The 16,600-nt window shown below is 30.5% G+C and overlaps 1 protein-coding gene across 3 annotated transcripts; it reads right to left on the reverse strand.

Annotated features, from left to right (window-relative positions):
• Positions 1–9,065: 9,065 nt before the first annotated feature.
• Positions 9,066–15,094, reverse strand: LOC111009307 (receptor-like protein EIX2). Of its 3 annotated transcripts, XM_088123619.1 has the most exons (4): positions 12,019–15,094; positions 11,149–11,230; positions 10,567–10,711; positions 9,066–10,415 (listed from the first exon to the last, which is right to left on the reverse strand). In XM_088123619.1, exon 1 carries the CDS (start codon positions 15,061–15,063, stop codon positions 12,073–12,075), a length of 2,991 nt encoding a protein of 996 aa, XP_087979745.1. In that variant the 5' UTR covers positions 15,064–15,094; the 3' UTR covers positions 9,066–10,415; positions 10,567–10,711; positions 11,149–11,230; positions 12,019–12,072. The 3 variants fall into 3 exon arrangements, with proteins under 3 accessions (XP_087979745.1, XP_022138049.2, XP_087979744.1); XM_022282357.2 differs by lacking the exon at positions 11,149–11,230; XM_088123618.1 differs by having other exon boundaries at positions 11,149–15,094.
• Between the last annotated feature and the right edge of the window lie 1,506 nt (positions 15,095–16,600).

Raw genomic sequence — 16,600 nt, forward strand, 5'->3', positions numbered from 1 at the left:
TGCAAAGCTATTAATTAATGGGATAGATATATATATTCATGGTATTTTTTAAAAATTATTAAAAAAATCGACATATTATTTATATTTATTAAAAAAAAAACATTTAAGTTTCACATGGCAAAAAGGGTCATGTATGGACCACATATACTGACTTGATACAACTTCCACACATTGAGAAGGTCTTTATTGGCTCTATTGGATTTACTTATCATAGCTTGTTAAATAACTGCGGTCAATTTTGATCTTAAAAAGATCTGCGAAAATTTGAAGTAAATTAATGTTTTGGTAAATTTCAATTGTAAAAAATATATATATATAAGTCACGGAATTGGGTAAATTAATAATAAAAATTGTTGTAATTTAAATATAATGAACCAAATCAGTTGTTTGTGTTGATATTTAATTTTATAATTATTTATAAGATAATTATTTTAAATTTATATAATTTAAATTTACAAATTATGTTTTGTTTATTTTAAATTATTTGATAAAATATTAAAAAACAATTGTTTTTTCCATAATTGAGTCTGAACAAAATGTTAGAATAAAAATTAAATACAAATAAGTAAAAATAAAAAATATTAAATAAGAGGGTAGATGCAACAAGTTAACTCTCTTTGAAAGAAATGATAAGATAGAGATAAAATAATAAGCAGCAAAATTTGTTATGTATTTCAAAATATATTACCTGTTTTAAAAATTTTTAAACATGGCAAAATTTTTAAATTATATTAGTAATATATGAGATATTCATAGCAGTACTACATCAGATACTCATATTAGTAATATATTAGATATTTATCACGTACATATTGCACAGAGACTCATATCAGTAGTATATTAGATGTATATCACATACATATTGCAAGTATATCAGACACTCATATCAGTAATATATCAAATTATACATATTACATACATATATCAGTAGTCAGATATATTACAGATATATTACGAATATATTATAGATGTATATCATTTAGGTAAAGTTGTCATTTTAAAATTGAACCTCCAATTTTTTTTAAGTATTATATTTGAAAAAATTAGATGTGGTTGCTATTTTATTAATTTTACTAAATATTTTTATCATATTTGTAATGCTCACAAATAATAATTCTTAAATCTTTTTTAGTAAATGTGTCATGATGAAGTCAATTTCGAAAGTCCGTCTCAATCATATTTTTTATATCAATGTTAAAAAAAGTAATCTGAAAATGGTTAAAATTTTCATACCATCAAACTCTAATAGAGTTAGGCAACGTAACGAGTTAAATAGAATTCTTAAAATATATATCTATGAGTTATAAACTCATTTTAAAAAATCTTTAGCTATTTAAACAGTTCAAGAAAAGAAATAACCTTTTATTTAATAAACCTGTCATTAAGTATTCATATGAAATATTAACTTCACAATGTAAATAATTATTTTTATGAAAAATAGTATGTCTCTCTCTATTGAAGTGGTCATCTTTGAGTAGTTGGCATTGCTCCCTTGCAATAATGTTTGATGTTAACCCAATTAAATAACAATAAATGCTTGATTGGAAATCTTGACTATGAGATGATGAAATTTTTACTACTCCAATAATATGAAATAATGTCAACTGGAATATAGTTTAGTGGTAATTGACATGTACTATTTTCTTTGAGTTCGGAAGTTCATCCCCCATATCCCAAAATTGTTGTAACATGAGATGAGGAAATTTTTAGTACTCCAATAATATAAAAGAATGCCAATATGAGCATAGTTCAACGATAATTGACATGTACTTTTTTCTTCGAGTTCAGAAGTTCGATCTACATATCCCCAAAATTGTTGTACTATGAGATGAGGAAATTTTTAATACTCTAATAATATAAGAGAATGCCAACATGAGCATAACTCGACTATTTTCTTCGAGTTCAGAAGTTCGATCTTCTATATCTCAAAATTGTTGTACTAATATATATATATATATATATTTTCTACAATCGGGTAACCACTTATTTCTGGCTAATCTGAATATAGCCAATTAATTAGGGCATTTACCTCCGATCAAAAAATTACGAGTTCGAGTCTCCACTCAACGTATTGTATCAAAAAACCACTCTGTGTGTGTGTTTTTTTACAATAAAGTTCTCTTTTGATTAGTTGCATTGGAATAATGGCTCTCTATATTGAATTAAGTTGTCATCTTTTGAGTAGTTGGCATTGCTGCAGTGCAATAATATTTGATGTAAACAACAATAAAGGCTTGATTGTAAACCTTGACTATGAGATGAGAAAATTTCTAGTAGTCCAATAATATAAACAAATTTCCACATCAGCTTATCAACATTTTAAGAATAATATATGAACAGTGAACTAAAAGAATATGTCAAGTGATTATGCGTATACATATGAATGAAGTGTAACTCGTTAAATTGTGTTATATAAATATCTCCCTGAGGGAGGTTATGTGGTTACGTTTTACAAATCATTATTATTCTTGATGAAATAAGATTTTACGGAGAAATTTTTACAGAAAATTTAGGTGTCGTTTGGTTTTTGGGAATGTAGATGACCATGCTCGAAATTTCAGATGTCTGGTATATTCAGATAAGCACGTTTGTTTTGTAGGAATATTTTTAAAAATATCTGGGAATATTTAGATAGTCACGTTTGTTTTGCAGGATTTATTCTTAGGTATTAAATTTATAGAATATTCCAAAAATGTCTTCACAAATATTTATATAATTTATAAATTCAGATAATATGATAGATTTATTTCAATTAATTTAATATTTTTATTTTTTATATGTTATTTTGTATAACAAATTAATTTATTATTAATTTAATATAAGTTTCATTTTCAATTTTCATAGGTTTCCAAAATGACAATTATATAATTTATGTTATCTTCGGTAAAATTTATTTATCCTATCATCACATTATATTTTTTTTAAGAAGAAAAATATCACGGGTATGTTGGCCGTAAAAAAATGTTACTTTACAATTATATATTTATGATAATAAATATTATTAATAATGTAATTCCTTCGCAATATTAAAAATAAATGGATATATTATATAATTTAATTGTAGTTTATTTTACATGTAGATCTAATGTACAAATATACTTAATAGCATAAAGTTATTTATTAAACAAGGAGTATATTAATTTATTTTAATTATAAATTTAAAAATAAAAATAAACAAATTTTTTAGAAAAAATTTTAGAAAAAATGATGAAATAAAATATATGGAGAAAAATGGAGGGCAAAAATGTAAAAAGTGGATGCCCTCAATACGGGAATCTTAGAAATCCGTGTTTGAAAAGGGCATAAAAAACTCATAAGATGCCTCCCGTATGGGCATTCTAGGATACCCGGACATCTCGAGATACCCGGGTATCTTACATTAATGCAAAACAAACGTGAGAATCCAGATGACCGTCTCATGGCAATCTTGGATTCCCACGAAACAAACGGCTCCTTAGAGTCTCTAGTCTAACAAAAGAAGCCTGTGTTTTCCATCAAGACATGGATTAAAGCATTGACTAGGCTAGCAATGGTGTGATCTTTTTAATTAATTTCCAAATTTGATTGCTATAGCGGGAGGTATGTAATCTTTCTCATTGCTAAATCAGAATTTTTTTAACTCTACTTGAATTCTTGATTATGAGGTTTTATATTCAGTTTTAGTTTTCAAAATTTTACTGTTTGTTAAATTTTAAAAAATTTATTGTTTGATATTCTGTGTGTTTATACAAAATAATCATGAGTATCATGTATTTATACAGAAGTCTACTATATCTTATTTATACATTGTCAAGTTTGGTCTTTCCCCAATCTTGTATGGAAGGAATTCTCCCAGGATTCGACGATTGACTTAATTAAATATATTACATAATATTATGTTTTAAATTATGTTATATACATGCGTTTTTATATGCTTAGATGTTGGTCGTTGAAATGAAATAAAAATTAATTAATTATTTTGATGTCATTTGTGGAGTATTAAGTAATTAGAAGCCACCACATCTTTAATTATTATAATGTTTTAAAGATGTTTTACTGTTTCTTAATTTATTTAAATGACATCATTATTTGTAATTCAATATAAATTTTAAATTAATTTTCTCTCCAGAGAAAAATTATTTTTTATTTTATATTTGATTAAAATGAGATAATATTTGATTTATTAGGATAAGAATGTATATATTTTTGGAAATCTTAGTGCCATAGACCTAAAATATATTTTTATATATATTCTTCTTGGTATAAGGAATATTAGTCTCATGTTGAAGTATATTTGAATATTATAATTTTTGCATATAGGTAAATTATAACATTCAATTATTTGATTATTGGATTAGTTTATATGGATAGATTTTCCATACTTTACTTGCTTCATTACAGTTGGTAAGCACTGCAAGAATTTCGAGATTTGACAACGAAAGGAGGAATCGTCGCTAAAGTCCAAGAAATCGTCACGAAAGGTCTTTGGCGACGAAATTCAATTTCGTAGCCATGAGTACCTACGACGACAAAATAAAATTTGTCGCCATAACTAATTTCGTTGCCAAAACTAAGCTACATCGACGAATTTTATTTTGTTGCCGAAGCTACCTTTCACGACGAATTTACAGTTTCATCGCTAAAGGTACAATTTGATTTCGGTTTTGGTTTTTTTTTTCTTTTGCAATATTTATATTATTTTCCTGAATAAAAAGACATGAGTTCAAAATTTTCATATAAAGATTTATAAATATTAAATAAACATTGGTTTTATAATATAGTACAAAAAGTTCGATACAATAAATAAAATTCAATCGCTTAAACCTAGCTATTCTAAAAGGTCCCATCATCAAGTTCGTCACGAAACCTTAACAAAATCGGATTAAGACCGATCTTTTAAATTCTTTCACAATCACAAATCACAAATAGAGCTTTAACATAGTCACTTAAATAGAAAACGCCAGATAAACTGTAGTACTATTATTTATATATATATATATCTATAAATTTTCATGTATTTTTCAAATTTTATAAAAAGAATCACAAATAAAGCTTTTAACGTCAGATAAACTGTTACTATTATTTATATATAAATGTATAAATTTTCATGTATTTTTCAAATTTTATAAAAAAAATGGACCTATTATATTATAATCTATAGTCTATACAATATTAAAAATTGAAAATATTAAAAAAATAATTTTAGACTTTTGTCCTTTATCAAATTTTATATTTACAAATATGTCACTAATTAATTACCAATAATTAGTAAGTCATATATTTAATTTAAATAATAAATTATCATTTAAATGGTTAGAATATGAAAAAAAATCTTTTTCGTTGTATTTTTATTTATTAATTTAAGAGTTATTACACTTTATTGTATAACATCAATATTAGAATCTCAACAATTTTTACCATTATTTCATTTCAAAAACTATAAAATAATTCTCTTTCTCTCCTTTTCTATAACAATGGAGCAAATATGAAATGATGTATATTTTATTTTATGAAACGTATTATTTCATTTCAATAATAATATTATTATTTTGTGAAATGTATTATTTTATAATTTAATAATATTCTATTTGGTGAATTAAGTTTTAGTAATGTATTATATTTCTGAACACAATTTTTATTTCGATACAATTTTTAAATATATGTACAATAATGTGGATCTAAATAAATACAATTGACTTTATTAAAAGCAAAAATGATAATATCAATCTTTTTTTTTAAGTTTGACAAAATAAAAATGAGCTTATGTATTCATTGAAATTTGTAACAAACAAAATATACATGGATCTAAATTTGGCTTTGAGTAAATAAAATTTATAAATGCATAGAAGAATAGTTTGCACTTTTATTTTATAATAAGTTAAAATATCTGGACTTTAATTATCAAAATTTCCTAACATTTCAATTCCCCACCCCACTATAAGAAAATGGTTTTCTTTGGCAATTTTTCTATTTGAGCTTCATTTGTTCTCTATTTTAATTTTCTCCTAGTGGTATTGTTTAGTAATTATGAAGAGAGAGTTAAATTTATTTTAAGAAAGTTATGCATAGACACATCTTAATTTTATTTATTTTTTTCTTAGTTTGTCTCATTTTCATTTGAAAAGATATATAGTGGCATTTGTCTAGCAATTATCAAGTGAGAGGTAAATTTATTTTAAGAAAATGATGTATAGACACGTATTGATTTTCTTCTGCTTCTGCTGCTGCTATTGTTTTGTTTTTTTTTCTTATTCTTTTAGAATTAGTTTTTTTCCTTAGTACTGTGCATGCTTTTGATTTTCCTATAAGTTCGTTTTTATAATAAAGGTAGTACGTTTATTAAATCACAACATTCTATTGTGTAAAGTTAGGATTATTAAGTTATTAATTAACTCCCCAGCTCCACAAATATATCTCACTGTAGCCACCTTTATGGAGAAGATATCGACACACCTTCGGCAAGTTCACTTCGATTGTAATCTATGGATGTCAAAGTTTAACCAAATTATCTGATTCAAATTTTAGTAATGTGAAAAGGTGTACAAATCGCAACTGCAACATAATGTATTGAAGTGCCTGTTTATGGAAGATTTCTAATTTAGAGAATGGGTAGAAAGGCGAAATGGTATATTATTAGTGTTACAGCGCATTTAACCATTTATTTTATTAAAAATGCAATTAATTTTATTTTAACATTTAATGAAATATAAAATAACATAAACTAAAAATATATATTACTTGGATGGTAATAAAACTAGTTAATAAAAAAACTAGGGATCAGTACATTGATGGGTTAGTTAGAGACTATAATTACATAAAAGGATTCAATGTACAAAATTTACACTTTTATCATGAAATAACCTCATTTAAAATGGTACCCATCACCAATTTACCATTATATCCTTTTATGTTTACACTTAAATATTAATTATTTTTTGAAATTCAAAATTGGTTATTTGTAAGATTACATTTTAAATCATGCCTAATTAGACTTTCCAAAAATAAAAATTACCAAATACCAAAAATACTATCCAAATCCCCAAAATCCTCAATTATTGCAAATTTTCGAAAAAAAACCCTCCTCCTTCCGCGATTTCTTCTTCTTCTTTCGTTTGCTTCTTCATCGCTGGAGTAGACTGTTATAGCTTATCCTTCGTCGTCGGCCGCTCGTCGACCGTTCGAGCACTCTGTTTATCCCGAGGTTTGTTTAGTCGCCGACTGGAAGGCCATAGCAAATCTATCGTAAATCAGCGTGTCATCGAATTTGTTCGTTTGTCGCGGGTGGCCAATGGATCTTTGTAGAGAACGTTGTCATCTGCAAAGGAAACCACACTGCTGCTTAGTCGTCGGATTTGAGTGGTGCGAAATTTAGGTGTGAATTCTTCTATATATGCGGATATAATATATATCTACAATTAAATACCATTTTGGTAAATATAGAAACTCAATAGTCGGATATATTTTATATTTATCATATAGGTTTATCTAGTAATTGTATTGGATTGCATTTGCTAGGTTAATTTTAATAGGAGCAATTCATAATAATAAAGCAGGTGCTAGGTGTCTAAATTGATAGAATATGTTAATGCCTAAATTGATAGAATATGTTAATGTTATATGCAGATATAATATATATCTATAATATATAAGTTTATATGAGATTGAGACTTCAATAGTTAAAAATTATATCCGAATATATTTTATATCTATTATTAGATACCAAATTGCAAGATACAATCCAGTTCTGTTGCTTTTTGTTGCTGCTGAAAACTTTTGATGTTATACTTCCTAATATCATTAGATCGTGGGTAAATCGTGAGTATATTTTTCAACTATTTTGAATTTGAAATCATGGGTACATCTACCCATTAGCTAATTTAGAAATTGAAATCATGATAATCTTTTTGTAATTAATATATGCTATCCATATACTAATCCCATTAATATATGTACGAGTGAATTAAGGATTAAGAAAAAAATTGGTATGTGACCCACAATAATTAAGGGATTATGTCTACAATTTAGGGATTTAAATCTTTTAGATTTAAAAAAAAAAATTTCACAATAATAAATATAAATATAATAAATAAGGGTAAAATTGATATTTTAAAAAAATCCTAGATACATGCTTCTAAGGAAAACTTTACTCGAGATTAACTCAAAAAATTATTTTCACGCAAAAGGTGCTCATTTTTCCACATTGTAGACTAGAGGCTCAATGTATGGGCCACACCATACTGATTCCAAGTCTTTGCATTTGCTCATTCTTTCCACATTTAAAAGTCTTTATTGGCCTTATTGGATTTATACCAATTAATGTTCTTTGTTCCATAGAGAGAGCTCCTAACCCAACCATAAGACTAAATGAAAATTTTTGCTATACTTAAAAATTTTAAAAATAAATGACATATTTTGAAATAGATAAAAAAATTTTGCTACCCACCGCCATTTTTTCGAAAATTATTATTTTCATAGTGCACTCTGTACTTCCCAACCTTATGAAAATTTGTTGAACCAGTCATCTCTTTGGTACTACAATGAAACTCTATTGAAGACTTAAAAGTAGTCATGATCTTTAGTCGATGCAATTCCACCCTACCTAAAGTCATCGCAATAATATTTGATATTCCAATTACATACCCCAAGCAACAATATATTCTTTTTTTTTTCTTTTGAGTAAAAGCAACAATATATTCTTTATCATTAAGTTTCGCACTACAAAATGTGCTCATTTTTTCCACATTAAAGAGGCTCGTCCAAGTCTCAGCATTACTCATTTATCATTATTGATTTTTTATGAAAGTCTTTATTGGATTTATGCCAATCAATATTCTGTGTCTTTCTATTGTTCTATAGAAAGAGCTCTTAATCTAAATCAATTTTGTCTCTATAATTTTTATGCTTGCCTTTAATCTAATCGATAGGATTTTAAAACAAAAGCTAACCATACTCATAAGACATATGTTTTACTTTCATTTCGAATATCCATTCCTATCGGTTGGAAAAATTATTTACCAAAAATATTTTTCCCTTTCCACAATTCTTGAGTGAACCTAAGCCAATCACACAATAAGAAAAATATAGAAAAAGCGAATATAAGAGTTTTATATTGGTTCACCATAACTATGGACTACATCCAGTCTTTCGCGACAACATATTCTACTGTGATTTTGGGATAATAAAATAATTTCACAATACCCATAAGGACTGGTTGCCGACTTTGCTTACAACTTTGATATCTTACCTCTGTAACGCTCTGCCAAACACTGCCTCTTAGTCGAAACTGTGCACCACCACTATTTTAAACCAACATAATTATGCACCAACATAATAATTTTAAACTAAGCGAAAAAATCATACTTAAAAGAAATCTTGTCGCAGCGTTGCGTCTCAACACTACGACCCCAACATCTCAACTCAACCAAAAGAACGCCCGCCTCCATTCTTTCATTTCCGTAGCATTGAGACGCTGGTCACTACGTTTCAACACTACGAACATTACAGCGTCCCAGACTTTCGCACGTCCTTTTTTTTTGTGTTATCGCGACAATGTAGCAGCTCTATCCCTAGCGTCGTGGTGCCGCTCCTTCGGCCAAAATGGCTTGTAGCTTCCCAAAGCTTTATTTTTCATCCATCTTCGTCCCGACTCGTTCCAATGTTGATTTGGCTCCATAATCCCAACAATCTTTCTCTTGGAGACAAAACGACAATCTGCCTCCCACTACAACAACAATGTTCCTCATGACTTAGTTCTGACTACACCAAAAGCTTCTAACTGGTCAACATCTTCTTGGCACCAACCAAGACTCAACTCCTACTGCACCGACAGTTTTTAACATCTTCTTGGTACCAACCAAGGCTCCCATCTGTAATTGCCCTTAGACTGAGCAATTCTACGTGGTCTTGTCTCTCCAGACGTTAGAAACACAACCACGTGCTCCCACTCGAACTAAGTGGTCCTTGACGTTTCCTCGATTGAATCCAACGACCTCTAAAGAAAGACTTCCTCTGTGATGACTTGGCACACGAACCAGAGTTTGTTGCCACTCTAGAGACTTCTCCCTCGACCTCAGCACCAACTATAGTCTTTCTCCTCGATGCACTTTTTCGCCTATGCAACTTCATCAGCTCGCTAATCCGTCTGACAACTAGGGCTTTATCTTGACAATCTATTAAACACTTCACTAAGCTATTCCTCTTTCCCTTTCTAGCTTCTACTTCCCAACTGTTGTAACTTAACTGATGACAGATTCTCTTGATCTGTCATGACTGTCAATAATACTAGTTCTTTCACGTCTCCCTTAAACTATCTGCATCTCTGTGCATAATCTGTTTCTCTCATCATCTGACAACGATAAACTTGGTACACCAAAGCTTCTCTGTGGCCAACCACTACCTCAAATCCCCTCGTGAGTTTCCATTTTTTTTAATCAAACCTACGACATGAAGTTTTATCAATGAGAAAGTACGTCTCAAATTTGTAATTACCATCAAGAACAACGATCGAAACACAGTACTAATGCCTTGAATGTGACACTACGAAACAAATTTGAGGGAAGAGGGAAGAGTATTAAATATTGAAGTTACCAAAATATATACTCCATTTTCCTTGAGGACCCTATAGTTTGTCATCAACTGCTTCAATATGTAGAGAGTGATACTTCTGGTACCAATCGAAGGGCCCAGATTCTCTGGAGTAGCGATTGTCCCAGTACCACGGCTCGCCGTACGCCTGCGTAGAAGAAGAAGGGCGTTTCTGTCATTTGGCGAACAATCAGATTTGTTTTCCAAGAAGAAGAAGAAAATAAAGTCTAATTCCCTCTTTATCCCTACTTTAATACACTAAAAGAAAAAGATGCAATTATTCACAAATAATACTCTTTTTTTAAATAACGTTCAAATACTATTTTGATGCCTAACGTCCCAAAAAAAAAAAGAAAAATTATTTTGGTATCTCAACTTTTAACTTTTGTTTATTTGATGTATTTTTAACACGTCAAATTTTTTTATTATTCAATTTTAGTTCATATACTTTTTGAAGCCTCAATTTTAATAACAGTGTTTTTAAAAACAGACTATTTCTGTTTTATTTTTATCTCAATTCTCCAAGATATTTTACTCACTCTGTTTCTACCAACCTTAAATTGCATTGTGTATAAAACCTTTTACCTGATTCATTGGCCAAGCAAGTGAAGTCGAGCCACAACTTTATTAGGCGCTTCTCCTTCATCTCATTCTTCTCACAGGAGTTCTAAACAAACCAATCTTTTCTGGTATGACTCACACGATCCACACGATGAAAGTAAAAAAAAAGTGCCATTTTCGCAAATAATATTCCTTTCCTTGAGACAAGATTTAAATAGCTAACTCATGCATCGGTCTATGACCAAGAGAGATAATGAGTTGGAATTTCTCATTTTTCACTTGTTGTATTAAAAAAAAGGGTTTAAATGTGTCAATCCCATATGTTCTATTAAAAAAAGAAAAATACTATTTATAGATATCCACTTGCAACTTTGGTTTACTTTGTTGTATTTTCAAACATCAATTTTGTCTCTGTTTTTTCAATTTGTATTCATATACTTCACGAAACTGTTAATTTTAATCCCTTTATTTTAAAAAACGGACCATTTTAGTCCCCATATTTTCATTTTTGTCTCAATTCTTTACATTATTATTTTAGCATGACATTTCACTCACTATATTTCTTAAAAAGCAATTCTAAGTTACCTTTCATATAAAATTTATGTAAAAAATTTATAAATAGAGATAAAATTGATTAGTTATCTAGAGTACAACCTTTAAAAAGCGAAAGTTGAAAGTTGAAAATACATTATTCAAAACTCAATATATTTCTATCATAAATTACCTTTCCTATCAAGGTTATGTAAAAATTCTATAAATAGGTACAAAATTTATTACTTCTTTAAGAGAACAAACATGACCTTTTACAGGTAAAAGAAGCGCGCAAAAGTTGTAAGTTGAAAATATAGATAGTATTTAAAACTCAAAATAATGAGCTTAAATTAAAACATTTACCTGATTCATTGGCCACCCAAGCAAAGCCGAGCCACAACCTTATTAGCTTCTCCTTCATCTCATTCTTCTCACAGGAGTGGTAAAAAAACCAATCTTTTCAAGTACGAAGCAACTCACACTATCCAGAAGACGAAAGTAGCATATTCTCCTCCTTCGGCTAGTGAAAATGGCAAAAAACAGGACGTTGAGACCAACAGGAAAACCAATTGCCATACTAATATAAAACCCAAACATTATTTCCTCATCCTCTTCACTTGTAGAAATTACAGGAACCCCATAATTTGGGCTGTGGCCATCCCACGGGCACTTGGTCTTCACAGGAGATCCGCACAGCAAAGGATTGCCTTCATAAATGGAGGGCTCCTCCAATGTCTCAAGATGATTGCCCTTTGGTATGCTGCCCGTCAAATTATTGAACGACAGGTTCAAATGCGACAGGAAATTTAGAGAATTTAGACTTGCAGGAATCTTCCCAGAGAGACGGTTGCATGAGAGATCAAGCGTCTCTAATTGCTGCATGGCTCCAATATTCTCTGGAATGGTACCAACAAAATGATTGTTGGACAAGTTTAGAGTACCCAAATACACAAACTTTGTTATCTCATTTGGAATTTCACCACTCAATTTGTTGCTTGAAAGATCTATTATCAGAACGTATTTGAGTGTGCTACTATATTTCATCTCTCTTCCTTTCATAACCAACATTGTTTTCTCCACGTGGAAGAAAGATGTTGTTGCTCCATTAACTTTGTAGTTGTTCAATCCAGAAATGTCCTTGTCGCCCGAAATGAAAGTTGTCCAATTCGACAAACAACTTGGAATTTTCCCACAAAGATTGTTGTTGGAGAGATCTAATATACGAAGAAAACAAAGATTATTGCACCACTGTGGAGGGATGGTTCCACTGAAAAAATTAGATCTTAGATTTAGCAACCGCAGCTCTGGCATTGCCCATGAAGGGAGGCTTCCGTGGAGTCTATTTCCACTGAGATCAATGCTTCTGAGGAGTGAACAATTCTGCAGAGATTTGGGAATTTCTCCATGGAGATGGTTGTTGCTCAATATTAATGCACTGAGAGATGTCAATAAACCTATTGACTTTGGAATTTTACCATGTAGATTATTGTTGCCTAAGTCAATGATGCATAATGCTCCCAATTTATCCCAATTGTCAAGGAGCTCTCCTGATAGTTGATTGTCTGACAAATCCAATTCTACCAAATGGGGCATCAGATCACCAATGTTTGAAGGTATAGGACCCGACAATGAATTGTTGTGGAGATATAGGAACATTAGTTTAGGATATCTCGGTGGAACTAAATCCTCGGAGAGGTTGTGAGTTCGAGCGATTGATTGTACGTCTTGAGATGTGAATAGGTGAGATAGATTTCCTTTGAGCATGTTGTTGGATAAATCCAAATCAATGATGTGAGAAGAGATTTTAGAAATCCACTCATGAGGCATAAAATCGGAAATACCAACACTAGAGAGAGCGACTAACGTTAGTCGAGTCTGAACTTGAAGCCAGATTGGAAATTGAGGGCCAATTAAGCAATTTTCCAAATAAAGAAACTTAAGTGTGAACGGAGGAATCCAACCATATGATATTTTGAAAACCAAATGTTGATTTTCTTCTTGGGTGATAACAAGTCTCTCTAACTTTGTCAGATGCATCAATTGAGCTTCTGACAGGACTAGTTTCCATGAATTTTTAAAACTTCGAAACTCAATTAGTTCTGAAAGTTGTCCAAAACTTGGAGGTATAGTTCCATTCAAGAAGTTGTATGAGACATCCAATATCTGGAGTGATAACAAATTACCTATTGAATTTGGGAGTGAGCCCCACAACTCATTATTTGAAAGATCAAGAGATCGTAGGATTTCAAATTTCCCTAGTGATTTTGGTATCTCTCCCATCAATCTATTATCACTCAAGTACAAGGTTTCTAAATTATTTTGGGAACAATTTGAGTAACTACCAAAAAACTCATCGAGTTTACCACCAAAGTAGTTGCCACGAAGACTAAGATATCTTAACTGGCAAAGATTTTGTAAAAAGCTTGGTATGTGATCTTCAAATTTACCCAATTCGGTCCCACTCATATCAAGATATTGAAGATTTTTCAATTTCACAAAACTCCGAGGAATTGTACCTTGAAAAGTATTGTATCCAATATCAAGTTTTGAAAGGCTAGTAAGATTAGAGAGCCACGAAAACGAAGAACTTATTGAATTGGATGATAGATCAAGGACTTTGAGGGAAGTCAAATTTAGAAAGCCAATTGAATCATCGAAACTTGAAATACCACAATCTCCTAAGTGTAGTTCTGATAGAGAGGAAAGTGTGTTGACTACATGAATCCAGGTTGTTTGTACACTACTCAAATTCACTTGTCCGATATCAAGGTACTTTAAAGAAGATAGACCAGATAGCCATTGCAAGTTTTCACCGGGCAATCGATATGCGTTTGATCTTTCATTTATTACTAAATTATATGCATGAAGGTCAAGGTAATTCAAATTAGACAAATTTCTTACACTGGGAGGAATCACTCCACCAAAATGTGCAAAAGAGAGATTGAGATACTTCAGACTTTTGAACATCCCAAAAAAATACGGAATTGTAGCACCTTCAAAATTATTGACACTTAAGTCCAAATAATTTAAATGTTTGAGCTCAAGTAGAGAAGGACTTATATCACCTCCCAAACAAGTCCTTCTGAACTCTTGTAGAACTCCCTTGGAATACATCCATTGATAATCAAAATCATCACCATGAAGAATGGAAAAGCCCAATGAATTTCGCAGATCAATCTTCGTAACTTTTCTAGAGATGAAATCACAAGTTATGCCAAGCCACCGACAATAATCATCACCCACCCAAGAAGAAAGCCTACCTGAAAGATCCGATAAGCTTTGTTTGAATTCGATAAGAGCTCTCCTCTCAACAGCAATGTAGTTAGGAGTATGAGTGACATTTGAGGCCAAGCTCAATTTCATGAGTAAACAACATAGCCATAAGCGAGTGGTAAAATGGTTATCCATATATGTGCTTGTATGATCTCTTGGAGTAAATACAAATGATACAGTTATGATATGAAATAATTTTGATATATATATATATATATATATATATAAATTTTCATGCTATTTTTTAAAATGTTGACCTATTATATTATAATTATTAATAAAATCATTAAGGCAAGTGTATGGGCCACAGCATTTTGAATATTCAAAGTCTTTGGATTACTCATTTTTCCACATTTAGAAGTCTTTATTGAAGACTTGAAGTAATCATCTCTTTCAGTAGGTGCAATTCCACAAGACCTATGGTGGTGGCAATAATATTTGATGTTTATCCAATTAAATATCCCAAAAAAACAATAAATGCTTGCGTAAAACTTTGACAATGTGACGAGAATATTTCTAGTGCTCCAATAATATAGAAAATTTTCCAATCACTTGCATAAAATTTTGACAATTGAGACGATAACATTTATAGTGCTCCAATAATATAGAAGATTTTCTTCACACACTATTGACCACTACCACAAATTTAGCCTTCGTTGACATTGATATTTTTTGTTTAGTTTCGAAAAAAAACTTTAGTAGAAGTTTAATTAAAGTTGACGCTATACAGTCTAGGAAATATTGACTTGTTCTAGCCGTCAACGAAAATAGGTATTGTTGACTTCTAATAACCATCGAGAAATTTCGGCTAATTACTAAATGTCACGTCACAAAATTAAAATTACATTTAGGACCAACGATAAAATTACACGTGTCCTAAATCAATTTTAAAATCGACAAATATAATCATGTCACGTGTCTCTCTTATGGTCGTTCGATGAAATCAACTAATTGGATGAAAACTCATAAATAGATTGGGCCCAAACCCACGGCCCATTAAATCCCATGGCCCATACAAGACCCACCAAGCTCTATAAATAGAGGGAGTCACCTCTCATTTGAGAGACTCAGAAAAAAAATCCAAAAGCATTGGGATTCAGAGCGTTCAGAGTCATCTACAACCATTCAGAATACGAAGCAAGAAGACTCTACGAGACTTCAAGAATTCTGAATCTTCTCTTTGCCCAATAACGGACTGAAAAACTTCACAAGCTACAAGCCGAAGATTTCACAAGCCGAATAACTCACGAACTAAAGTACTTCATCAAGCTGCAGATTTCATCAAGCGAGCCGAAGACTTCATCAAGCCACAAACTTCGCCGAGCATCAAGCTTCACAGCCAAAGACTCTAAAGATTCTTCAATACGCTAGAAGCTGAAGGCACAGACTCATTGATTAGAGAACAAGCTCACAAGTCCTCGAATTAAAGTTCACATCTGAGAGAATTAATTAGAGGATCACAATTAGAGATTGTAACAGTACATTCAATACAAATACAAGTTCATTCATTCGAGTTTTCTCCTATTGAATTTCTCGTCGAACAGTATCGACAGTGTATATCCGTCAATGATACTATATTTTAGTTAACATTTAATAAACGTAACTTAAATTCATGTAAATTGTCTACTAAAACTACTAAATTTGATGGGTGTAATTGACAGATTTAGACAAT

This window comes from Momordica charantia, assembly GCF_013281855.1.
Source record: "Momordica charantia cultivar OHB3-1 chromosome 5 unlocalized genomic scaffold, Mcharantia_2.0 BLBB01000005.1, whole genome shotgun sequence".
NCBI classification, from domain to species: Eukaryota; Viridiplantae; Streptophyta; class Magnoliopsida; order Cucurbitales; family Cucurbitaceae; genus Momordica; species Momordica charantia.

Coding starts and splice junctions, on each gene's coding strand:
- LOC111009307 (XM_022282357.2), bottom strand. CDS start 15,063: ATGGATAACCATTTTACCACTCGCTTATGGCTATGTTGTTTACTCATG.